This window comes from Pinus tabuliformis, chromosome 2_2, assembly GCF_031772625.1.
Source record: "Pinus tabuliformis cultivar Carrire ecotype Pingquan chromosome 2_2, CPIR1, whole genome shotgun sequence".
Lineage (NCBI taxonomy): Eukaryota > Viridiplantae > Streptophyta > Pinopsida > Pinales > Pinaceae > Pinus > Pinus tabuliformis.
Window position 1 is genome coordinate 332646650 of NC_142300.1, and position 23914 is coordinate 332670563.

Genomic DNA, 23914 nt, shown 5'->3' on the forward strand with positions numbered 1-23914 from the left:
AAACAATATGATCAATAAGATTAATATGTGCATTTTCTCAGGGACGGGAAGTCATATATGCAATAGGAATGACGAGATAAGAAATATATGATCAAACACCCATATATAGCCCTTTTTCCACCTTAAAAATGGATTCATGTCCTTTTTAATTATACATTTTAATGTGATTTTACTATGGTTTGAATAATTTCTTAGGAAATATAATCATACTCATATATTTATGAGCTTCTGAAGCATAAGTACATATATTTGATAGGTTTTTGGAGGAATATATCATATACCAATAGGCCACCAACAACCTATCATAAAAAAAGGTAGCTCTACTACCTCGGCTACAATTGTGGAACTCAAGACTATGTGGGTTTAATTCCATAACAATATCAAGGGACGCGTTTATATGTGCAAAAAACCCCAGGTGATGAAATGTATATGATATATGTAATGTCTGTTGGGGGAATCAACCATTCTTTCAAGGTGTTTTCTCAACCATAAATTTGTATAAGAGGAGAATTGAGGTTAGGCCTAAAGGGAGAAGACAAAGAACATTATTTTAATTACATTGTAGATTTATAGTTCTATTTATATTTGGAATTATGTATTAATGGAATTATAGTATTTATTTCCAAGTAGCTACCATTATATTTTATTAGGTCTATAACAGGGAGAATTTGAATGATCAAAATTTATCCTAAAGTTTAGAAACCTTAGCGAATATCACTAACCTTTAATATGCAATCTATAAAATATTTGGCAATGTTTTTTAAAATTATTAAAATTTCTAATAATTTTATAAATTCTTTATATAATTCTTTTTGTCATTCTTAAGGTAAAATAATTTTATACCATAAAGTTTGGGCAAATAATTTTACAAAAAAATCAAAATTGGCAAATATTTTTTTGGAAAAGGCATAGAAAATTGGCCCACTTACGAATATTAGCCACTAATATTTTCCCTGGTCTATAAGAACCTTTGGGAGTGTCCACCCATCTAAGTTATAATTCCCCTATATACCCTTATCATTCTCATATTAATGCTTATTTTCCATGATATTTAATCTTCCATTTTATGTTGCAATTAGTTTTGTGAGTTATGTACTTTGCATGCTCTAGTAGAAGATTAGTAACTTATTCTTTGTAATTTGGTGAGTTGTTTTTATTAAATGTACAGGATAGAAATTAGTTTCTTTATGATTTTTATGCCTTCAATCATTTAGTTGTTCCATTAATATCTAATTTAGAATTTTCCTATAGGAATATATAACTTTCCTGTAGGATTTTATGGTTTCCTATAGGATGGCCCTAAGAGCTTCTTTTTAGCACTTTTCTTCATGTTTAATAGATATATCATCTCTAAATATAAAAATGGCACTTGTTGATGTGAATTAGCAGGTAGGGGAGTTAAAGAAATGGAAAATTGTGTATATAAGATCAACCTCTATGAATCTTCATGTTATAATAGCAAGAGGAACATGTCCTACCATCCATAGAGAATCTAACTCTGTAATCATATGAAGAGTTGAAATAGGATAAAATTTTATTGAAGTGGTCCCAAACTATATGACAAGGGTGGGATGGCCTTAGGTAGATTGGGTTCAAACGATAACTTTTGGGTAGAACAAAATGGTACTCCAAGGAGAAGCTAGAGGAAATTTTTCCTCACCTCATTTAATGAATTAGATTGGAATATTATAATATTTTTCATCCACCTTGATGCTTTCATAGAAGGAAAATTCAGAAGAAACATATTAGAGGGTCATTTTCATTGGTGAGTCTCAATTTGGAGAATTGGGTCTAAATCCTTCCAAAGTGAATTTGAGGCATTGAATGAAACTTTTTGTGGCCCAAAAACTCACTTGTGCTAGACCCCATGATATAGTTAGACACTAAAATAATATTTCAATAGTGTAAGAAAGATATCAATCAGAGTTTGTGTGAAAAAATTGTTCCTCCCAAAAGTTGGCCTTTTGATTTAATCACCATGGTTTAACAACATGCCACATCAACCCCCATTACTCATGCAAAATGGTATATTAATGCAGGCAATATTTTAGAATGGTAAAATTTGAAACTTTAGTTCCGAGTTGGACGATTCAAACATAATCCTTACTTGGTTATTGGAATATATAGAGAATTAATTATTTGTAGTGATATCCTAATAGGCCACATGTCTTCAACAACTCCATAGATAGTGTATTCTCCTCCATACTCGCATTATTTCAATTAGGAAAAAAATAGAACATAACAACCTCACCTTTTGGCTAAGCTTTCTCCTATAGATTTTATTAGATAAAATTTGTGTTCATTGTGGTTGGTGTGCGATTGTGTTTCGTTTTCTCTATTTTATGAATTTTATTTATTTCACGCATAAGTGGAAAATCAACAATGAACAAATATGGAAGCTATAAAAATTTAATCATCATATGATAGGCTTTAGTTTATTATATGAGATCTATTGTAATGAACTATCTAGAGGAATATACATGGTATTTTATAAATTACAGATATCAGAACCTTTAATCTTTGGCCGTTACATTATTTATATGGATTGACATTTGTATGGAATTTATTATGGGTTATCAAAATTCGATAATAAATTTGTAATAATTGTTGTAGTTGATCACTTTATCAAATATTCTCAATTTGTTCTCTTTAATACCCCATTCAAGGCCATTACAGCTACATAATTATTTAGATTTGAATTTTGATGTATCATTACACCATGCTCACTTTTAATTCTAGAAAGAGTTGACTTAGAACTAGGGAAGTCAATAGAAACTTAACACCACATATCACCACTAAATTAATAGTGGTGTTAAATATGTCAATAAGTAGTTGTAAGCATATTTGAGGTGTGTTACTTTGGAAAGACAATCATGATGAGTCTAGAGGCTACCTCAAGTTGAACAATAGTATATTATAACTTATCATGGTGTCACTTGAATAAGTTTTTTGGAAATTCTCCATGGCCAAATGCCACAATCATTACCATCCTATTTACCGCGAGTCTATAAGGTGTAAGAGTTTGACAAGACCCTTGTATATTGAGCTAACATCCTCTTCCCTCCCAAGAATGATTAGGCGATGAATCAAAAGAGGATCATCATCGTTTTAAATTTCGTTTTGATGAAAGGAATCACATTTTCGTCCATCTATGGCCTTGTGAGATGACATTAGTTAAATGGGACCACCGCTAGAATCTTTCCCCCAATTTTTATGGTTCATATAAGGTCCTCAAACATATTGGGTTAGCAAATTATGAATTTGTAGTGTCCTAGCCAATTAAGATTCATCCAATCTCCCATGGCTCATACTTACAAAGTGGTTATCTCTAGTTCCTATATTGAAACATTCCTTCCAAAACAAGGTGAATAAGGTTATATTCAGTTGTAGGAAAATGATGTCCTCAACAAAAGAGAATGGTAGGCTCCATTAGTGAATTATAGAAGAGGAAATAGTACAATGGAAGGATATGTGTTTTGTAGGTGTTCCATGAGAACCATTAGAGTTCATTCAATAATACCTTCATCTCTATCTTTGAGGACAATAGTGGTTTATAAAGGTGAGGTTATGTCACTATCCTATTGGAAACCACTTAAGTAATAGAATGATTTCCTTTTATTGAAGCCAAGTATATTAAAAAGAGTCCATGTAATATATATTGTTTGAAAGCAATAATTTTAAGAAGGCTTGCAGAAATGTTTCTTCAACCAAGAATTTCTGTTAGTAGAATTTTCCTACGAAGTTAAATAAAAACTATGTAATAAAGTGGAAGCAAGTTAATGGAATGTCATGTGATTCATCTTGTAATTAAAGCTCTCCTCATCAATAGGACCCCTCCTTAAAGAAACAAGATAATATTGCTTTTATTAATAGAGGTATTGCTATTTGTGGCATTCATATTCTTCTACAAATATGTCATTTGTGCTCTAAATCTTGTTATCTTACATTATTTCTACTATGAATCTTCTATTTTGCTAATAAATAACATCACATTATATGAAAATCAAGTTACCTTCAAGTGATATGAATAAGACATGATTAAAAATTCTTCTTTTATTAGTACCATTAATTTTATCATTATTATTATAATTTCTAGTAGTTTTATCAATGTAAATAATGAAGGCATTTTTTTACTTTTTAGCTTGGTATAAACTATTACAAATAAATCTTTCAAAAACATTTAACATTCTTTCATTTCTTCTTCTGATTTAGTTATAACGAGCACCTATTATGGGTTGATAAGGATCTCTCTCTCTCTCACACACACACATATATATTCTCTATAGGTTTGAAGTTACCAAATTGTTTGAAGGCTAAGGAGTTTTTTACTTTTAATTATTTTATATGTTTATAATTTATGTTGATATTCTTCACTTATATGAAAATTATAAATATTTTATTTACAATTGGTTTTGAATTTTTATTTTTATTTTTTGTAAATATTTTATTTTAATAATATTTTTAAATTATTTATAGATATAATAATTAATATTAATTTTATATAGCCCATGGGGCTTTGGATTGATGGTGAATGGGTGCACTGTTAAGGCACTCCTTGCGATAGGTCACCGTTTCAAATTCCGCGTGGGTACTTAGGTTAGTCTTAACTAGAAAAAAATAATATTAATTTTATATATATGAAAAAATAATAAAATAATAATTAATGTTTATATATAAAAACATCTATCAATGCAATAAACTTTTTCTTTTAACTTCAATTATTTCACCTATTAAATTAATATAAATATTAATTTTTCTTTTAACTTCAATTATTTCACCTATTAAATTAATATAAATATTAAAACGAAATTATTATTGATATTTTGTAAAATATTAGTTAATATACACCAATGCCACATAGGCCTTTCTGGTGAAATGGATAAATAGCATTTAATGGCAACTTTGTTTAATGCTAAGTCTTCATTATTTTAGAGAGGAAGACACAATTTTAATAGGAAAGAAAGAAGAAGTCGGCTTGTGTGGGACAAAGAGTACAAAATAATTCAAATATGATTTAAATGAGAGAGTCGGTGATTGTGTCGTTTCATACCATTCCATTTGGCCAGTGTGTATATCTCAGTTAAACAAACAGCTATTTGTTCATTATCCCCGTCTAACCATACTTAGTGTTTGTAGTGGATTTCCTCCGTTAATTTTCCAGATTTATTTATTTCAGAAAGAAAAACTCCCGAAACAACAGGGAGAGGGTATATTCTGGACAAATTCGCTGTTTGTGGGCAGACAAGATAATATAAAAGGGACATATCAAAATCATGGAATCAAAAGAGCAAGGGTCGATGGACTTGTCTTTAAAGAATGGAAAGGGGGAAGAGAATGACCTTGTGGAGGATTTGACAGTGCAAGACACAGTGAACATTCTAAATGCCTTAAGCCGTGAGCAATTGATCGAGCTTGTACAGGAGGCAGCCGCTGAACATAGGTACGTTCGGGATCAAGTGCGCTCGTTCGCCGTAAAAAACACTTTGATCAGAAAACTATTTGTGCGTGGTCTTGGCCCGGAGACAAACGACCAGTCCCTCGCCGCCGTATTCTCTGCTTTCGGTGAATTGGATGAAAGCTGCGTGATCAGGGACAAGAGAAGCGGGAGGAGTAAGGGATATGGTTTCGTCCTGTTCAAGCACGTTAACAATGCCATCAAGGCGTTGAAGGAGCCCAGTAAAATGATTGGCAGTCGCATTGCGGTGTGCCAATTTGCCCCCGCCGGCTTCTACCCTTCTCAGCCACAGGACGAGTTACATCGACGGAAGATTTACGTGGGCAACGTTCCGGTAGACATGGAGGCTGGTCCTCTTGTACGTTTGTTTTCGCAGTATGGCGAGATCGAAGAGGGCCCCAAAGGGTTTAATAAGAATACGGGCAGGTCTAGTGGATATGCCATCTTTATTTTCAAAACGGTAGAGGCGGCCAATCGTGCCCTAGAGGAGCCCATTAAGTTGACAGATGACGGTCATCAGTTGTATTGCAAATTAGCCAATGAGAATCCGATGCCCACGCCCGACCGAGTCAACTCTCTTACTCATACCGCCAGTGCCAATGGGTTAGACATGCATCAGTTGGGCTTTATTCCTGGTCAAGGGTTTGGTAATCCTGCCTTCCATGTTAATCAGGGTAGGCATCCATTTCCGTTAACACCATATCCAGACTGGCCTGAACCTAATTTTAATCCAAATCACGCCATTCATAATGATGGTAACTCAAATGCAGTGGCTTTTAATATTTATCAGTACGGCGTTCCGGAATATGTGGGTTATCCAGCTGAAGGTTATGGCTATACGCGTGGAGTCCAGGCGAGTCCGGGTTCTCCTCAATTGCTCTTGACTGAATTTATGGAAGAAGGCAACCATCCTGGCTCCTCAAATCAATCTCAATATCAAAATCAGCAGAAGGATTAGGGCAGGCATCCTGTCGAGTGCTTGATAGCGTTTTATATTATTAGATTTGCCGTTTCTTTCCCATAGCCATTAAATTTCGGATTTATACTTTCGGCAGCTCCTCTAGGTTATGATATAGATATTTACGATCCGTTTAAGTTCATTTTGATTTATATTTAATTTCTAAATTAAAATGGTTTTCCTACTTTACTTTATGTTAAATATTTTTTAAGTGAAAATTCTTGAAATTTAAATTTAAATTTCTTTATTTCATGTTTTCAATAATATTTTTTTAAAATGTTGAAAGAGTGGAAAGATCTTGAAATTCAAAATTTATATTTTTTAATTTCATTTTTTAATAATATTTTTTAAAAATGTTAAAAGAGTTCATTCAATTTGTAGAGACACATGGGGTGTTTCTAGCTATGGTGAGTTCAAATATCTGGAATTTTATTTAGGAGAAAATTGTGAAAAAGAAAATTAGGTGAAAATTGTAAAGAAAGAAATTCTACTCGATAGTCTTTTAATTGTTTTGTTGAAAAAAAATACATATCAATAATTAAAAGAACATATTAAAAATAACATATTGATAGCCTATTTTGTTAATAAAATGTTATTTTTATTCTTGACAAATATTCTTATTATTGTCAATGATCCACTAATGAATCATTCTCCACCCTCAAATACTCCTCTTTCTTCACCAGTTATTATATCAAACAAAAGAGAGGTTGGTTCGTTCAATTTACTTTTTTTTGTTGTCTATCCTCATTGGCATGTTTTTTTGTATTATGGATCTTTGAAGGTTTTCTCAGCGAGTCTGAACTTAATCTCTTTATATGTGCTAGAGACGTGGATTTGTGGTTTAACTTCATTGTTAATGCTCTCTTATCTGCGAAATAGAGTGGTCTGAGCTCTTAAATTTATGTTGGATGATTTTGTTATCACTGCAGCTCATGGATATAAATGATGTAAATCTTCAATCTTTTGTTTTCATAGTTATGATATTTAATTTTGTTTTACTTGGTTGGAGAATAGTACTCTCACGTTAATCTTTTTAGTTTCAGAATCTATGCTATCAATATAAACATGCATCTTTCATTAATATAAATCTTTTTCACTTGCTTAAAAAAACATGTTATTTTTCTTATGATATTTATTTAAATTTTATTTAAAATTTAAAAATAAATTTAATTTTATAATTTCCAACTAATTATTTATTGAAAATAATATAATTTTCCCAAACACCAATATAATTCAAATCTCTTTATTTTTAAGAGTATTTTGGTGTTTGATTTGAAACACAATTCCATTAAAATTCCTAGTTTTTGGTGTAAGTGTGTCAACAAATCTTAGGGTAAGAGAGAGAAAGAGAGGTGTGATGAACCTCTTGCCTCGGAGATTAATGTCGTGTCATCTGACAAGGGAAAGAATCCAAAGCAACCAGGGGGCAAGAAGAAAGGGAAAAATAATAAGAAGAAACAGGAAAATTCACCTCCTAAAAAATCTTCTGAGAGCCCTACTAGGCAAAAGAAACCTCGTCGACCATGTTACATATATAACGAGGACCATTGGATGAATAATTGTCCACATTGAGCTGAGGTTATGAAACTTTTAATGACTTCAAGTACCACAACGGTGTTGACTGATCCGTTTCTGACCCCAAAAACCGATCTGGTTGCTATCGATCATGCTTCTCCATCCCAAGTACAAAATGATGCTTTGATATTGACAAGGAGTAAAGATTATGGGAATCCACCGTCGTCGAACGACAAGGCTACAGAGCAACCCAATAGTTTGACAACGACTTCACCTGAAGTTGTTCCGCCCATCATTCCTGAATTAACTGTAAAGCCCTAAAGGGAGTAGTACATAAATCGAAATTTAATCCTCGTGCTCGAGCTGCATAAAATTATAATATAGCAGAGGATCTGGCATAATCGCCATCCGCTATGTCAACACTTGAAGTCCTGCAAAATTGACCCTCCCAAAAGCAGGCTTTGTTATCAGCAATATGTGGGATTGACCCATTGGATTCCAATCTTGTGGCGTTTAACCATAAAGGATATACACCTCAGTTACCAGCCCAACTTGCTTCATTATACAGGTAAAAGCCCTCAATAAAACTGTTCATCGAACAACCATTGATGAGGGGGCATCTACCTATATTATGTCAATGAGTTGCTGGAAAAATTTATGTTCACCACCCTTGTCGCGATAATCAATGACATTAAAGGCATTTGATGGAAGAACATACATGCCGTACGGGATTTTAAGTAACTTGCAAGTTGAACTGGGGGGCATGAGAGTAGAAACTAAAGTTGAGGTCATTGATGGAAACCTTGATTACAATATCTTAATGGGAAGGCCCTAGATTTATGCTATGGCTGCCATTGTGTCTACATATTTTAGACAGATTGCATTTCCCGTCGAAGGTGGAATTACAATCATTGATCAACTAGCCTTTTTTCCCAACAGTTCACAAGCTAGTGGAAGCATTCCATTGATCCATGGAAGCTCTCAATCACTTCAAAATGTCGGAGTAGGTCGACTAAAAGACCCTTCATTAATGGGTACTTTTGCCCTCCCACCTCCACCTGGACTTGCGAAAGTGGCCACAGTGGAAACCAATCATATGATCTATTCTACATCATTTCAGATTAATAAGAACTCTGACCATTTTTTTAGTGTGGATCACCGCGAGGTTTTTCCCCCAAGTGCCATAGAATATTTGTAGCAACCAATATTCTGGGCTTGGGCAGTGAACCCAAATCAACACTCAACGAGTGTTTGGATAGATAGGTCTCTAGAGTATGGTACCTCTTCCGATCCTTGATCTCTAGTACATTCTACAGACAAAGGAATCATCCAGTCAATGATGATAGGAGAGACGCCATGGGAAGATTACCACCATCATTCCCACCTTCAAGATAACAATGAAGATTAATCATCCTTCCGTTTTTTATTTTCTATCAAATACTGTAAATACAGTGGATTCTGAGTGAAATCTGTCCAACATTGAAGATACTATCACCATTAATATCTCGACCAAACCTAATGTTGCAGAGAATATTCACGTTGGCAAATTATTTTCTCCAATAGAACTAGAAAACGAATCTTCTGAGTCCATACCGAACCAAAGTCAACAGGTTGAGATGGCAGTCGACCCAGTTTTGCCTTCAGAAGATCATATCCTTCCTGAAAAGAGTAAGAACGATACTGTTCAAATTCTTTTTGTTACTTCAGAGTTCGATGAACTTGGGGGTAATCCACCTGTTCCTTCACAACAGGAAGAGAATCCTCCAGTTCCCACTACTCAAGGGGTTAATTCAACCATTTATTTGGTACCCCCTCCAAGCAGTCTAATCGCTTCCTTTGATTGGAATCGACTAGCGAGATCTCGCCTTCCTTCCTATGTACCATTCAGGATCATAGTACAAGTTTACAAAATGATCATGTCTGGCACTATTATAGATGAAGGGGCTTCAATGAGTATCCTCTCCTCAACTGCTTGGAAAGCACTTGGTTCGCCATCGCTTATGCCTGTTACATAGAATTTGTCAGGCTTTAACAAAGGAACCAGTCGACCATTAGGGATCCTTCCTAAGTTACTAATTACTTTGAGAAGGAAAACCGTTCACTTGAACGTGATGGTAGTCCAAGAGCTGTTAGATTAAAATCTACTCCTTGGGTGTGACTGTGTTTACAACATGGAGGCTATTGTTTCAACACTCTTTCGAGTGATGTGTTTCCCACATGAAAGCAAAATTGTCACTATTGACCAGCTTTCATTTCCCGGTTCAAGCATAGCTCCAAGTCAATCATCATCCTTAAATGGTCCTTTTATATCAACGATGTCTCTTCAACCTTCATTCCATCCACCTAATTACCGCGAGTAGTCTGGTAAATGTAACGAAGCTTAGGGGGCATGCACCCTTGTCTATTTGGCAGACGAACCCAGCTGAAAATATAGGTTTTCCTGTAGAGATAAGTTTCCCTATTGGTTATGTGATTGGTCTGAGACACCTTTCACCTTTGTCTATTTGGTGGACAAAGTGTAGGAAGTGTTTTGTCTGTTCCGCAGACGAATCCATCCTGCATAACCACAGTAAGTTTCCATATGGCTACTGGAGACTTTCCTTTTCATCATGCTAGGGGCATCCAAACCATTTTATGCGAGCTATAAACAACCAATTTCATTCTTTAGCTTCATGGCTTTTTAGCTTTTTAGCTTTTTAGCTTTTTAGTATTTTAGCTTTTTATCTTTTTAGCTTCTTAGGTTAGGTGATTGGTCTGACACACCATTCACCTTAGTCTATGCTATGGACGAAGCAAAGGAAGTGTTTTGTCTAACCTGCTGACAAAAAATCATCCTACCTAACCTAAGTGGTTCCTTAGTTTTTTTTTTTTTTTTTTTTTAGCTTTTTAGATTGGTCATTTCTAGTTCGCACAAAAAGGGAATCTAAAAACTGAGCATAGTTTCCACAAGGTTCAAGCTCGTTAAAAAATGAACCCGCCTCTAACTCTGAGCATAGTTTCACCAAGGTTCAAGCTCGTTCAAAAATGAACCCACTCACAAACAGAGCATATGTTCCCCCAGAGTTCAATCTCTTTAAAAAATGAACCTACCTTTGGTAAATAACCTTTGTGATTGCCATTACATCAGCCTTTTGAGCCTTGGTTGTGTGTTGCCATCACCTCCATTCTTTTGGCCGATCATACGCTTCCACTTGATTGTTTACCCTTTTGAGCAACAACTGCAATGAGTGGTCCTATTAGCCACCCTCTTCACATCACCATGTTTTGAGAAGTTTCAAGGTTACCTGGAACTAGTTGCTACCTTGGATACCACTCATTCCTAAAAAACGAGTCCTCTTTAAACACTTTTCAGACTCATTAAATATGAAAACATTGTCGATCTATTGGCCTCTCCAGCTCATTAAAGTGATTGGAAGCACCATCCCTCCTATATATTTTAATCCTTTTCAAACCTGAGGGATTATCTCATGAAAAATTTCGAGCGTTTGTGTATTTCGGCTAACTAAAGTGATCGAAAAGTCATCCATTTTGTATTATTTTAATATTTTTCGGACCTAAGGGATTATGCTACGAAAAATAACTACTGGAGTTTTCTTTTCCTCCCTTTTCAAACTCTTTAAACATGAAAAGGACTGAGTTATCTTTGTTGTTAAACTCAATAAAACAATAGCGACAAACTTGTTCACCCAGACAAGAACGAGTTTCACTGTTGCTAGACTGGCTAAAACATAGCGACAGGTTTGCCTGAAGGGAAAATTATAGAACAAGCACATGTTATCCTCCTCAAGCTTGACAAAAATAAAGAGGTACTGCTCAGCAATGACTAGGGAAAAAGGGAAGAAAACTTGAAGAATTTTATGGTAGCAGGTCACTCTTGAACATGACATTTTCACTCCATCATCATGATTGAGTTGGGTTGGGTTATTCCATTCACCAGTCATTTCACCATTGGTCTTTCACACCATCCGTTTTTGGGGTTAAAGCTACCAATCCATCTCAGTGTCGTTGATAGTTCAAGAGAAGTCATTCAGTTGAGAATTAACCATCCAGTCAATGTCTCATCCACTGCAATACCTTCAACCTACATTTACCATGACCACCATTCCTGAACTTTGTGTCATCGATCGTTTTCACCTCCAAAAAAATCATTTGCTTCGTTTCATGTCATAGATGTGGGATACATTAAGGCCCTAATACGACGAGTCACTTCTTGTCGACTTTAGCTCATTATCCAAGAATTTTAATTAGAAACAACCCTTTCAGTACTTTGAAGCTTGCATGCCTTAATGGCAAGTTTCTCACTTCCGGCGACAGGTTGACATCAATGGCCTTTGACCAAAAGATTTTGCATGGTGTTCGACATCGGACCATATATTCACACCATGTGACTTGTACTGTAGTACCTTGAGGGTCATTATCATTATCGATGATTCCTCTCGCATCTGTTAAATTCACATTATTGGCTGGTAATCAGGCAATGTCTTTCCATGTTCGACTTCAGAAAATCTTTTCACATGGATCGACTTGTACATCGGGAAAAGATTGAACAAGTTTGAAGACCCTGGATCTAGTTTTATCCATTTGGGCTGCAATATATTCAGGAATATAAAGACATCAAATTTACACAGAAGTTACACAAATGGTCATCCAAGCCAGGGACGATGACCCTACATATGAAGAATCACCAATGTGCAACTACAGATGATTATTTGTTCTATGTACATGGAATGGATTTATAAATTTGAGCATGAGAATGCCCGCCTCAGCTAGATCATGAAAATTATATGATGATGACATATTGTATTATATCTTATACAGGTCACCTTCCAGTGTCGAAACCTCGGATCCTCATGTTAAAGCATTTCACCTGACATCAAAGATTTACGACTTCATGCTTTAGGGGGTATCTGTTATAGACGTATTTGGGAACTTCAACCCCAATATTATATGTCATTAAACTAAGGCTCTTTAATCCCTAAAAGTGTTGTTTCATACCCTAAAAGATCATGGTGAACTAATTACATCATTCCCCAAAAGTTTCACTTGGAAAACCATCCAGCACTGGCCAAAACAGGACCATACTGACTGCTCCACTGTTAGAGTGCAATGCATACTGAATTCTACACTAGCCAGGTGCGATGCATACTAATCAGGCCTTCTGTGGGGTGTGATGAGTGAGAATGGAAAAATTTCTGAGATAGTTTGCTAAGTGGATGCTCATGGAATCTTCTAGAAACTTCTCATATGACACTTGTTTCTCTGAATTCGCCCAGGGATGAGTAAGAGATCCAAGAAATCTCCAAGTGGAACCAGAAACAACAAGTGGAATGACACTAATCAAAAACCCAGAGATGGCTCACTCCCTTGCAAACATCTATAAATGGATCCCTCATCTGCGAGATCCGGAGGTTGAAATTTTGTAATTTGCAAGGAAGTGTTGATAGCTTGTCTTTGAGAGAGAGCATTGTATTGTTGAGTGATCTTGCTTTTCATGAGCTGAATAGGGTTTTGATGCTGGGAGGATGATGCTAGATCAGACAGCTCGGTTGTAATTCTCCCTTCTATTTAATAAAGTTCTTTGAGTTTTCCTCCATACAAACGTGTATTTGTGAACGTTTTTATTTGTGAATGCCATTGTATGTTCATTGTATTTCTGATTCTGCAATGCTTTTGATATAGTAGATCAAGATGCTTTGATGGTGTTTTGTTACTTTGTTTCTACAGGTATTCTCTAAGCGGGACAAGTAGGAGAGGAGTTGCAAGCTCTATCAAGAGGGAGAGAAATCAAGCAAGGAGTCAAGTGAAAGATCCAGGTTGGTCCCTTTGCTTCTCTCTTATCTATCATACATAGAGGAAATTGCAAATTGCTTTCATTGTTTGTTTCTAGGATAACTCCCAATCCTAGTGAGGCCAATAGATCGAAAAGACACTTGATTTCCTGGAAACACTAAGTCATCATAGATTTCTGGTAATTCAGAGAGAGGCTAGTATTGGTGTTGGAGATGTTATTGCTAGTGACTGAGAGGGGAAGAAAATAAGGATGTTGAGATGTTGTGGATAAAAATGATAAGTTCAACGAAGGGAAAATTAGGGGTGAGACATGTTGATGTAATGGATGAGCCTTAGGAAGCCTTTGATGCCTTCTCCTTGCGTCCAAGTAGAGAAAAAAAAATTCAACCTTTGTCTTTTTACCAATCTTGCAACATCTTGTATCAATATAGGACCTCTTTATAGCAATTCAGGAAAATAGTAAAAAGGAAATGAAAATGAGCTGATATGATGTTAGGTTGTTGGGTAATGTATGAAAATGATGTAGGGAGGATTCATTATTATTATGAGAATGAATTCACTCGTGCATGGAGATATATGTGTAGGTTTTCCTCCCTATTATTCCTAGTTGATTTCCTTTCTGTTATACTTGCACATTCATCAAAGTAAGAAAATATTTATGTTTTTTTAGGCCCACTAGTTTCCTCATGGAGGTTTCTAGCTAGTAGGTATTCTGAGAGTTTTGAGAATATAGAATATTCACAGTATCCATTTTTGTGTCGATGTTTCTAGCTAGTGGGAATTTCCATAGGTGCCTGAAAGGAGGTTTTCACCTGGGGATATTTATTATTGTGTCTTTTTCTTTTAACTCTTAGGCTCACAAGGTGCCTCAGGGAGATTTTTAGCAAACGAGTCTTCCCCAAGTGCCTCAAATGAAATTTTCACTTGATTATTTTTTTCTTTTTCGCTTTATTTAATCTCTCTCTCTCGGTTTTCCATTTTATGTTTTTCCTTCATTTATTTAATGATTAGAGGTTGAATGGATTAGGAGATTTGATACCCTCAATCACATTCAACTCTTTTCTTATGGAATTAGTAAATTCAACCCTTGAGAGGGGATTCTTGTAGAACTTCAGCAAGTAACCATTCACCAGAAAATGTGATTAGGGGGATCTAGCTCCCTTCGAGTGGGTGTTCGAGAACCAATGGAGGTTGTAGCCTCCTCCATGTGGGTGCTTCTATGCTAGTAAGATTTCACACCAGTACAAGATGTAATGAATATTTTCTTTATAATAAAATAAGAAGACAAATATGACAACAACGATGGTTTTCTCCCACATTGGGTTTCCAACTAAAAACTTGGTGTCCATATGTGTTGATATGTTTCTTATGTGTTGATGATTTATATTCTCTTTACTGGTCATGGTTACTGCTTATTAAATCGCTAATGAAATAATGATGCACTGGTTAAAGATAAATATTCGATGGAACATATGAAAAATTAGTTATCTGGATATACGTGATTTTCATTCACTAATAGGTGTACACACGCAAGTTATCTGAATAATAATATCATACAAAATTCTGAATGTGATATTGGAAGTTAAAGTGAATTAAAAATATTGATCCACCCCCTCTGCCCCTTAGTATGTTTCCCAAAAATTTAAAAAAAATATGTAACTCAACAAAATCAGTTAAGGAAATATGAAATTTTCAAAAGGACAGGTAATTGAAGGTTGCAACTGGAGATGTTTGTATTTGAAGGAAGCACCTGGATCAAAGTGAAGTGTTGACGAGAGTAGAATGGGAAGGCGGACGGAGAGTAAGGCGATTAGGGTTCTGAGAAACTCTGTGATGGTGCAGACTGCAACCCACTGGATCTACTCAAGAACCAGACCAAGAAACCTGTTGCGCAACAGCGTTGCAGGGCACTAGGGAAGAAAAATGGAAACTCCTCAGGGAAGGGCGTCAGAGCCGTCCCCCAACGCAAATAACTCGCTGCACGGTCCTGGACAGGATTTTGTTTTTGGATCCATCGACAAGGAGATAATGAACCAAGAGAATAGGTATCAACAGAGAAACAAGGGGAAAGAAGGGTGGAAGGACAAAGCTAGCGCCGCACAAGGCAATGGGGAGAAACCTGAGGAAGCTCTGAAAGTTTCTTCGGCCACATGCAAGACTATAGCCAAAGAAAGGCCTAGAATAGAGCTGCCGGGACACAAGATTGATAAGCGAATAGAATACATGCGAGATCATGCCCTTATTGGGAAGTTCATAGGGTTCTGGCCGACAAAAAGAGCCCTATATGGATGGATTGCGGCGAAATGGAAACCCAAAGGAGATGTCACCCTGCAGCTAGGGCCGAAAGGCTTCTTTACTGCGATCTTCTTCTGTCTCGAGGACAAATACAGAATCCTGGGAGCAGGGCCCTATTTTTTCAACTCAGCGGGTCTGTATCTGAGGGAATGGATACCAAGATTTAACCCGAATAAGGAATATCTCACATGGGCGCCAGTCTGGATTCAAATGTATTCACTCCCAGATGAATATTGGGACGAGGACATTCTCAAAGATATAGGAAATGGATTAGGGGAATACATCAGGGCAGCAGAAGAAACAAAAATGCGCAGATACACCTCTTATGCCCGCATATGCGTCTTCATGCGACTGAATGAAGCTTTGCCAGAATCGGTAAGTCTCTCTCACCGTGATGAAGAATGGGTTCAACCTCTGGACTATGAGCATGTGCCCTTTCGTTGCAGAAAATGCCATGCTCTTGGGCATCTCTTCCGGGACTGTCCGCTGAATGCCAAAGCCAACACTCCTGATCCCTTAGAAGCCCTAACCCAGGACGGCTTCACCAAAGCCCCCAGCCGACGGCGTGCGCACAAGTAACCCACTAATGGGAATAAACCCCAACAAACTCATAACCATGGCCCAGCCACAAAGAACAACTTTGAAATTCTCGCGAGTACCTCTGATGAGCATCCCCCGATTCCTGAGACCACCCCAGCCCCTCCTTCCTCATCCTCCCCCCCCCCCTCCCCTCCAACAGCCTCCTCATCCAAACCTCAACCTCCCATTATTAATCCAGTAACCCTCAATGATGGACAGAAAGAAACGGAAGGGAAATGCAAGGATATGGAAGTCGTTGGAAAGCTAGACCCCCCACAAAACTCAAAGATCAATATGGAGGGAAGCAATCAAGTGCAACAAATGGAAGAAGAACCAGAAAGCATAGATTTGAATGGCTTAGACATTATAGAGCTGGAACTAGCATGCAAAAAGAAAGCATATGATAGTATACCAGAGAATCAACTCAACAAGCTGGAAGTGGTCATTTCCAGGGCCTTTCATCAGCATCAACTAGGTATACAGCCAGGAAGCCAATGGGACGGAAGCTTACCCCCAAAAGATACCAAGAAGAGAGGAAGAAGAATGGATCTTCAGCGAATGATCGAGATTGGGAAAATCCTGGTAGACTCGGGCAGGTATGCTAAGTTGACGAAGTACTACAAACCCTCCTTCAATAGTTAAACCATGAAGCTGGTATCATGGAATGTAAGAGGGCTCAACAGCCCAGGAAAACTCAGAATGTTAAAAAACATGATTAAAATGGAAAAGCCGCAAATGTGCTTTCTCCAAGAAACCAAATGTAACAGCTCAACGTTAGGCAACATTCTCTCCAAGGCTTGGCCAGGCTGTCGATCGGTTGCGGTGGATGCCTCTGGAGCTTCAGGAGGGCTGGCTATAGCATGGAGTACACAAGCGATAGCTCTTTCAGATTTTCACGCCTCTCATCACCTCATCCAGGCTGAGTTTCACATTCTAGGTACGAACATCCACGGAAACCTTTCAAATGTTTATTTCCCGCAGGATACAGGAAGTAAAATTGCTCTTCTTGACACCATAGAAGCCTTGAACAACAATAGGAGGCACCCGCTCTGGATAATAGGAGGGGATTTTAACATGATCACCAAGCTAGAGGAGAAGATTGGGGGTAGAAATAGAATGGAACAAGAAAACTCTCACTTCAAGGATTTCATTCAGAACACCTCTCTCATAGATATGCCTTTCTGCAATGGAACTTTCACATGGAGCAACCGCAGAGCAGGTAAGCATAAAATTGCTTCCAAACTGGATCGCTTCCTCATATCAGACAATGCGGTTCACCTTGGAGGAGATTTCTCAGCAGCTATTCTTTCTCACACTGGATCGGATCACTGGCCGATTGCCCTCCAATGGCAAAGACCAGGCAACCTGACCAGAAGACCCTTCCGCTTCGAAGAGTTCTGGCTCTCGCATCCCTCGTTTAAAGACTTTGTCAAAACTACATGGACATCCTTCATCCCGCCTGAAGGATCCAAGATGTATCAGTTCCAACAGAAGCTCAGGTTTTTAAAAAATCAATTAAAGCGGTGGAACAGAGAGACCTTTGGCAACATATTTACAGCGCAACAAGAACTAAACAAGGAACTAACGGAACTTCAACAAAGGATAATCACAAAGGGGCACACTGAAGAAACCCTGAAACAGGAACGACACATCCACAACCAACTGGAGGAAAGGAGGAAACAAGAGGAAATATACTGGAAGCAAAAGTCCAGAATCAGATGGTTGAAGGAAGGTGAGCGAAATACCAAATTCTTCCACAGAACCACTGTTCAGCGAAGAATGCACAACAGCATCCCTTACATCCAAAAACAAGGGGGGGGAAAAATAGAGAAGCACAAGGAAATTGAGGAGGAATTCCTCAATCACTTTAGTCAGGTCCATCGAGAGCCTGAAGGAGACAGGCGTCCGGCTATTGAGAAAATAACCAAAAATGTGCCAAGGATCATCACAGAGGATCATAATGAACTTCTCCTTCGCCCCATTCTGTCTCAGGAGGTGGATGAAGCAATGTCCCAGCTCAAGGAAGGAAAAGCCCCTGGCCCGGATGGATTTACCACAACGTTCTTTCACACCTTCTAGGAGCTGATAAAGCAAGAGGTTTGGCAAATTGTAGAAGAATCAAGAGCTCTCCATTGGCTGCTTCCCTCTCTAAACTCAACCTTCATCGCTCTTATCCCTAAAGAGGAAGATTCTATAACACCTGACAAGTATAGGCCGATTGCTCTTTGTAATGTCATTTACAAAGTCATATCTAAAGTGATTGCGAACTGGTTAAAGCCCCTCTTGCCCCTGCTTATCTCTCCGGAACAGTCAGGGTATGTGGAAGGGCGACAGATCATGGATGGAATTCTCCTCACGCACGAGGTAATACACTCCCTCAAGCAAACCAAGCAGGCAGGTATGCTTCTCAAATTGGATCTCTCTAAGGCTTTTGATAAACTGAGTGGACTTACATTCAGCAAATGCTAACAGCCTTTGGATTTTGTTCTATGTGGGTCTGATGGATCATGAGTCTAATTACTTCTACTCACTTCTCCATCCTTGTGAACGGTATACCCTCCCGCCCTTTCAAACCTTCCGGAGGAATCAGGCAAGGGGAACCCCTATCCCCCTTCCTCTTTGTTCTTATGGCTGAAGGTCTAGGGTGTCACATAAAAAATGCCCTCCATTCTCATAAGCTCAAAGGCCTTTCTGTTCACAACACCCCTGCTAATTCCCATCAGCAGTTTGTTGACGACACTATGCTATTTGGCTACCCATCTGTCCAGGAAGCCTCCTGCTTCAAATCCCTGCTCAATGATTTTTCTGAAGCCTCTGGCACTAATGTCAATTGCACCAAGTCGCAGATTTTTTTCTTTCACACTCCTCCCTCTGTCAAGACTGCGGTTGCCCGCATCTTGGGATTTCCCTCTGCCACCTTCCCTTCCAAATACCTTGGAGCTCCTCTCACGGCATTAGCCATAAAGCATTCCTCTTGGCGATCTCTCCTTGAAAAACTCGAATCTCGCCTTAACCTCTGGACTTATAGAACTTTAAATCTAGCCAGTCGGGTGTTGCTCATCAAGTCAGTCCTTTAGGCAATGCCACTCTATCTGTTCTCAATCCTAGCAGCGCTGAAGTGGGTGTTAAAAAGAATAAGGAATCTTCAGCGTGGCTTCCTATGGGGTGGCTCGGCAACTAACCGTAAATGGGCTCTATTAAAATGGGCCACCGTCTGCACTCCCAAAGACAAAGGGGGCATTGGACTGAGAGACCCAGAGCATAGCAACTCCATCATGAACGCCAAAATTTGGTGGCAATGGGTCACTTATCCAAAAAAGCCCTGGGTCAAACTATGGACAGCCAAATATGCCAACAACAGACCTCCGGAGGAACTCATCGGGTTCACGCCCAATGTCAAAGGCTCGCTAATATGGAATGCAGCCAAACAGCACTTCCATTTAATTCAAACGCACAGCTTCTGGGAAGTGAGGAATGGCAAAACGACAAGATTCTGGACGGATGCATGGAACCAGATGCCAAAGCTCAACAGTATTCTGCACCCAGTTCCAGAATTCAACAGGCAGGAGCAGCAGCAAGAAAAGATCCAACAGTTCTGGTTGCAGGATACAGAGCATAGCTTCAGGAAATGGAAACAGGTTAATCAGTTAATCTATAACACAAACCTTCAAGACACTGAGCAGCTGGAGAAGGAGCTTCGGAAAAGAAATATCAGACATGACGAAGGAAATGACATCCTTCGTTGGGGATATCAACCAAAAGGCACCTTCACTCCTTCAGAGGCGTACAAAATAGTAAGCAATATTACCACTCCGTCTGACCCAATCTGGCGCAAAATCTGGGAGCTCGACTCCTAGCCCAAAGTCTCTTACTTTCTATGTTTGGTAGGACATAAAAGGATACTCACTTGGGATAAATTAAGAAGAAGAAACTTTCATGGTCCATCCATTTGTTATAATTGCAATCATAATGAGGAGACTCTCCAACACCTCCTGGACTCCTGCCCCTTAGCCAATTAGCTATGGGAAAAGGCAAGCTTCAGATGTCAAAGAAGATGCAGAATGGAGAACGACATTACCAACTCTTTAAGACAATGGCCTCAGAAACCCTATAAAAGCGAGCTCCTCAATTGTTTATGGAACATAATCCCAGGTCTAATCCTCTGGAGCATATGGAAGGAAAGAAACAAACGAATATTCAAAAACCAATATTCTCCGATCGAGGACATATGGAAGAGGTTTTGTGGGAATCTCAAAGAAACGCTACTGATCCGATCCTGGACACAGGAGGATCTTCCCTCTCAAAACAATGAGAAAGTATCCTAGACAATTGGCAACTGCATCTTCCTCAGGAACTTCATAAGAATGGCCCTGCCAAAAGCAGCAACAGCAACAAAGGCAAATGGACCCCCCCCCCCAAAGCATTCCTATAAGCTCAATTTCGATGGTGCCTCCAAAGGCAACCCTAGAATGGCTGGTTTTGGTGGAATTTTAAGAAATCATGAAGGCACTCCCATGCAGATATACTTTGGAAACATAGGATGGGATACTAATAACTCAGCTAAGCTAGAGGGACTTTGGCAAGGGCTCACTCTTGCTTGGAATCTCAACCTCCAACCCCTGGTCATGGAAGGAGAATTCCAGATTCTCATAAACATGGCCAAGCGCATCCAGAATGGATCCCAAGCAAGGAAAATTGCCACTTGCTGGAGGCTCGAAGCAAGGCTTGAGGCTATTGAACAATTGCTTCGCAGCAACAGAGCCATCTCTTTTAATCATATAAAAAGGGAAGGCAACAAGGTTGCTGACCTTCTAGCCAATATAGGAGTGGAAAGCGAGAACACCCTTCTCACTGGAAATACCACCATAATTCCAAATATTGTCCAGGCTCAGGAATGCAATAGCCTAGTCCAATGTGATGCTGCTGACCCGGATGCGGGTGACAGGATGGGTGGCAGTGAGGAGCCACATGCCAGCCATGTGCTGCCTCGAGCATAAACTTAGAATTCAATGTGTCTCTCGCCGCCGAGGAATAAGAGCTCAGGTGAGAGCGAAGGTCATTCAATGCAGCGTCTAGTTAATTGATGCGACTGCAAATTGCAGTTATGGAGAACAGGTCTCGAGGGAATGTTGAGGATATTAAGAAGGGTGATGGAATGGAGCAGGTTCATGCTCAGCGCTGGGATCTCGAAGTTCAGGCTCCTGCTTGCAATTTTGTTATACAGGCTAAAGCTCTTGCTGTTAAGGCCTACCTCCAAGGCGTTGAGGGCTGTCTCAAGCCCGAAAAATCTGTTGGTTGTTGTCTCTGTTCTGTTGAGTGTTGTCCCAGGTCTACTGGGAGCGGCTTCAATTCTATTGGGGGTCATCTCAAGCTGGGAAGGTCTTCTATTGCTACACTGCTTCAAGCCACAGGTACTCCTGCAAAGATGGTTAGACCCCGACAAAGATTGCTCAGTCGACGAGGTTCTGCACGGGGAGAGTCTTCTCGTCCTCCAGTCACAGAGCCCCATCTCCACTGTTGTCACTGTCACTGCCACAGAAGGGCAGAGGCCAATCCCCTCCAGGCGAGCCAATTCATGGACGCGAGCAGTCCAAGCTCTGAACCGGACCCTCTTCCTGCGTTCGGCTCCGCCATCTTCACTTTCGGCAGCTCGATGGACAAACCCTGCATTAATGCACACATCTCGGTTTTATTCATCGAGGAAACTCAGGATGGTGAAGGTGGTTCGCGCAGTAAGGAGAAGCTCCCAGGTGAAAGCTTGGAAGACGACGAGGAGAGACCATCGGGGGCTCCCGAGCAAACTCCTACTCGCCCTCAGGCTCAGGAGGCGTCGACTTCCAAGGAGAACATTGTTGAAGACTGGGACTCCTTCCCCACTGCAGAAGAACGAGAGAATTATGGATGGTGTAGAATTGTCGAGGAGAAGCCGAAGGAATAACCTCAAATGGTTCAATCAATCGTCCTCCTTAATTATTCAGGTCCTGTTTCGGTTTTACGTCTATGTCTATGTCTCTCTGGTTCATGTTTATGTCTATGTCTGCTCTGGTTATGTTTGTATGGCCCGTAAGGGATGTTGCTATAAGTCTTTTGATGCCCCTGCGAGGGATGCATTTTTTTGCTCCGGTGCCCCTGCGCAGGATGATTTTGTATGGTCTGGATACACTGTCGTGTTACGATGTACTGTGAAGGTAGTTCTGTCTGGACGCGCTGCCCCTGCGAGGGCTGGTCTTGTGCTGAGAAATCCTGGTCCAAAGAGCCACAGTTGGCCTTGGGCAATCTGACTCTATGTTTGTAATGTTTTCCTGTATATAATATAATAGAATAGATTTACCGAGAAAATAAAATATTATTGTAAATTAAAACTAAATTGCTTAATAGAAATCAATTTTGTATGCTTTAAAATTATATATATATCTATCTATATATATATATATATATATATATATATATATATATATATATAAAGAAAATTTCATCAACTCTTCTAATAATATTGATATTTTAATGTGAAGGCTCGGTCAGACTAGCAGGGCCTAACCCCAAGGGTGTGGAGGAGAATTGACCTTGTGACCTCTTGATCTGTGAAGTACTTAACAACAAGGACTGGACCAATTGAGCTAACCCTTGGGGCTTAATGTTAACAAATTGTTTAAACAAAATGTATATTTCTATATATTTTCAATAAATTGTATATTTCTATATAGGCGTAGTCTAACTTATTGACTAAATGGCCTTTTTCACGACATTTGTTTTAGTTAATTTTAATCAAAATCTGATAGAGATTTTTAAAAACTTAAGTTTAAATTGTTTAATTTGCATAATTCGAGTACCCCTAGGTTTTTCTGGGTGCTGAATCTATTTATGGATTCAAAAATGTACTTTAAACAAAAATTATTTTTGTAATTGTATTGTTTTATTTTGGTGAATTTGAGTGAAAAAAGGTTATTTCGTCTATAAGGTTCAAGTGCCCCTGGGGTTTTTCTGGGTGCTAAATCCATTTATGGATTCAAAAATGTAATTTAAACAACAAAAAATCTTGTAATTTTATTGTTTTATTTTGGTTATTGTGTCTATAAGTTAGACTACGCCTTTGTATATATGTTAAAGTTTACGACTAGTTACCTATATTTCAATTTTTTAATTGTCATTTACTGACATTTTTAAAATTTACACATCATTAATGACAATTAATTTTTTTAAATGTCAATTTGATGGGTATATTTAAAATTTTACCCTATATATATATATATATATATATATATATATATATATATATATATATATATATATATATACACTTTATTGATTTTTCTATAAAGTAA

The 23914-nt window shown here is 38.3% G+C and overlaps 1 protein-coding gene across 1 annotated transcript; it reads left to right on the forward strand.

Annotated features, from left to right (window-relative positions):
- Positions 1-16886: 16886 nt before the first annotated feature.
- Positions 16887-18671, forward strand: LOC149192632 (uncharacterized). The gene is made up of 2 exons (XM_089407012.1): positions 16887-17188; positions 17360-18671. The coding sequence occupies exons 1-2, from the start codon at positions 16887-16889 to the stop codon at positions 18669-18671; spliced, it is 1614 nt and encodes a 537-aa protein (XP_089263138.1).
- Positions 18672-23914: the final 5243 nt, after the last annotated feature.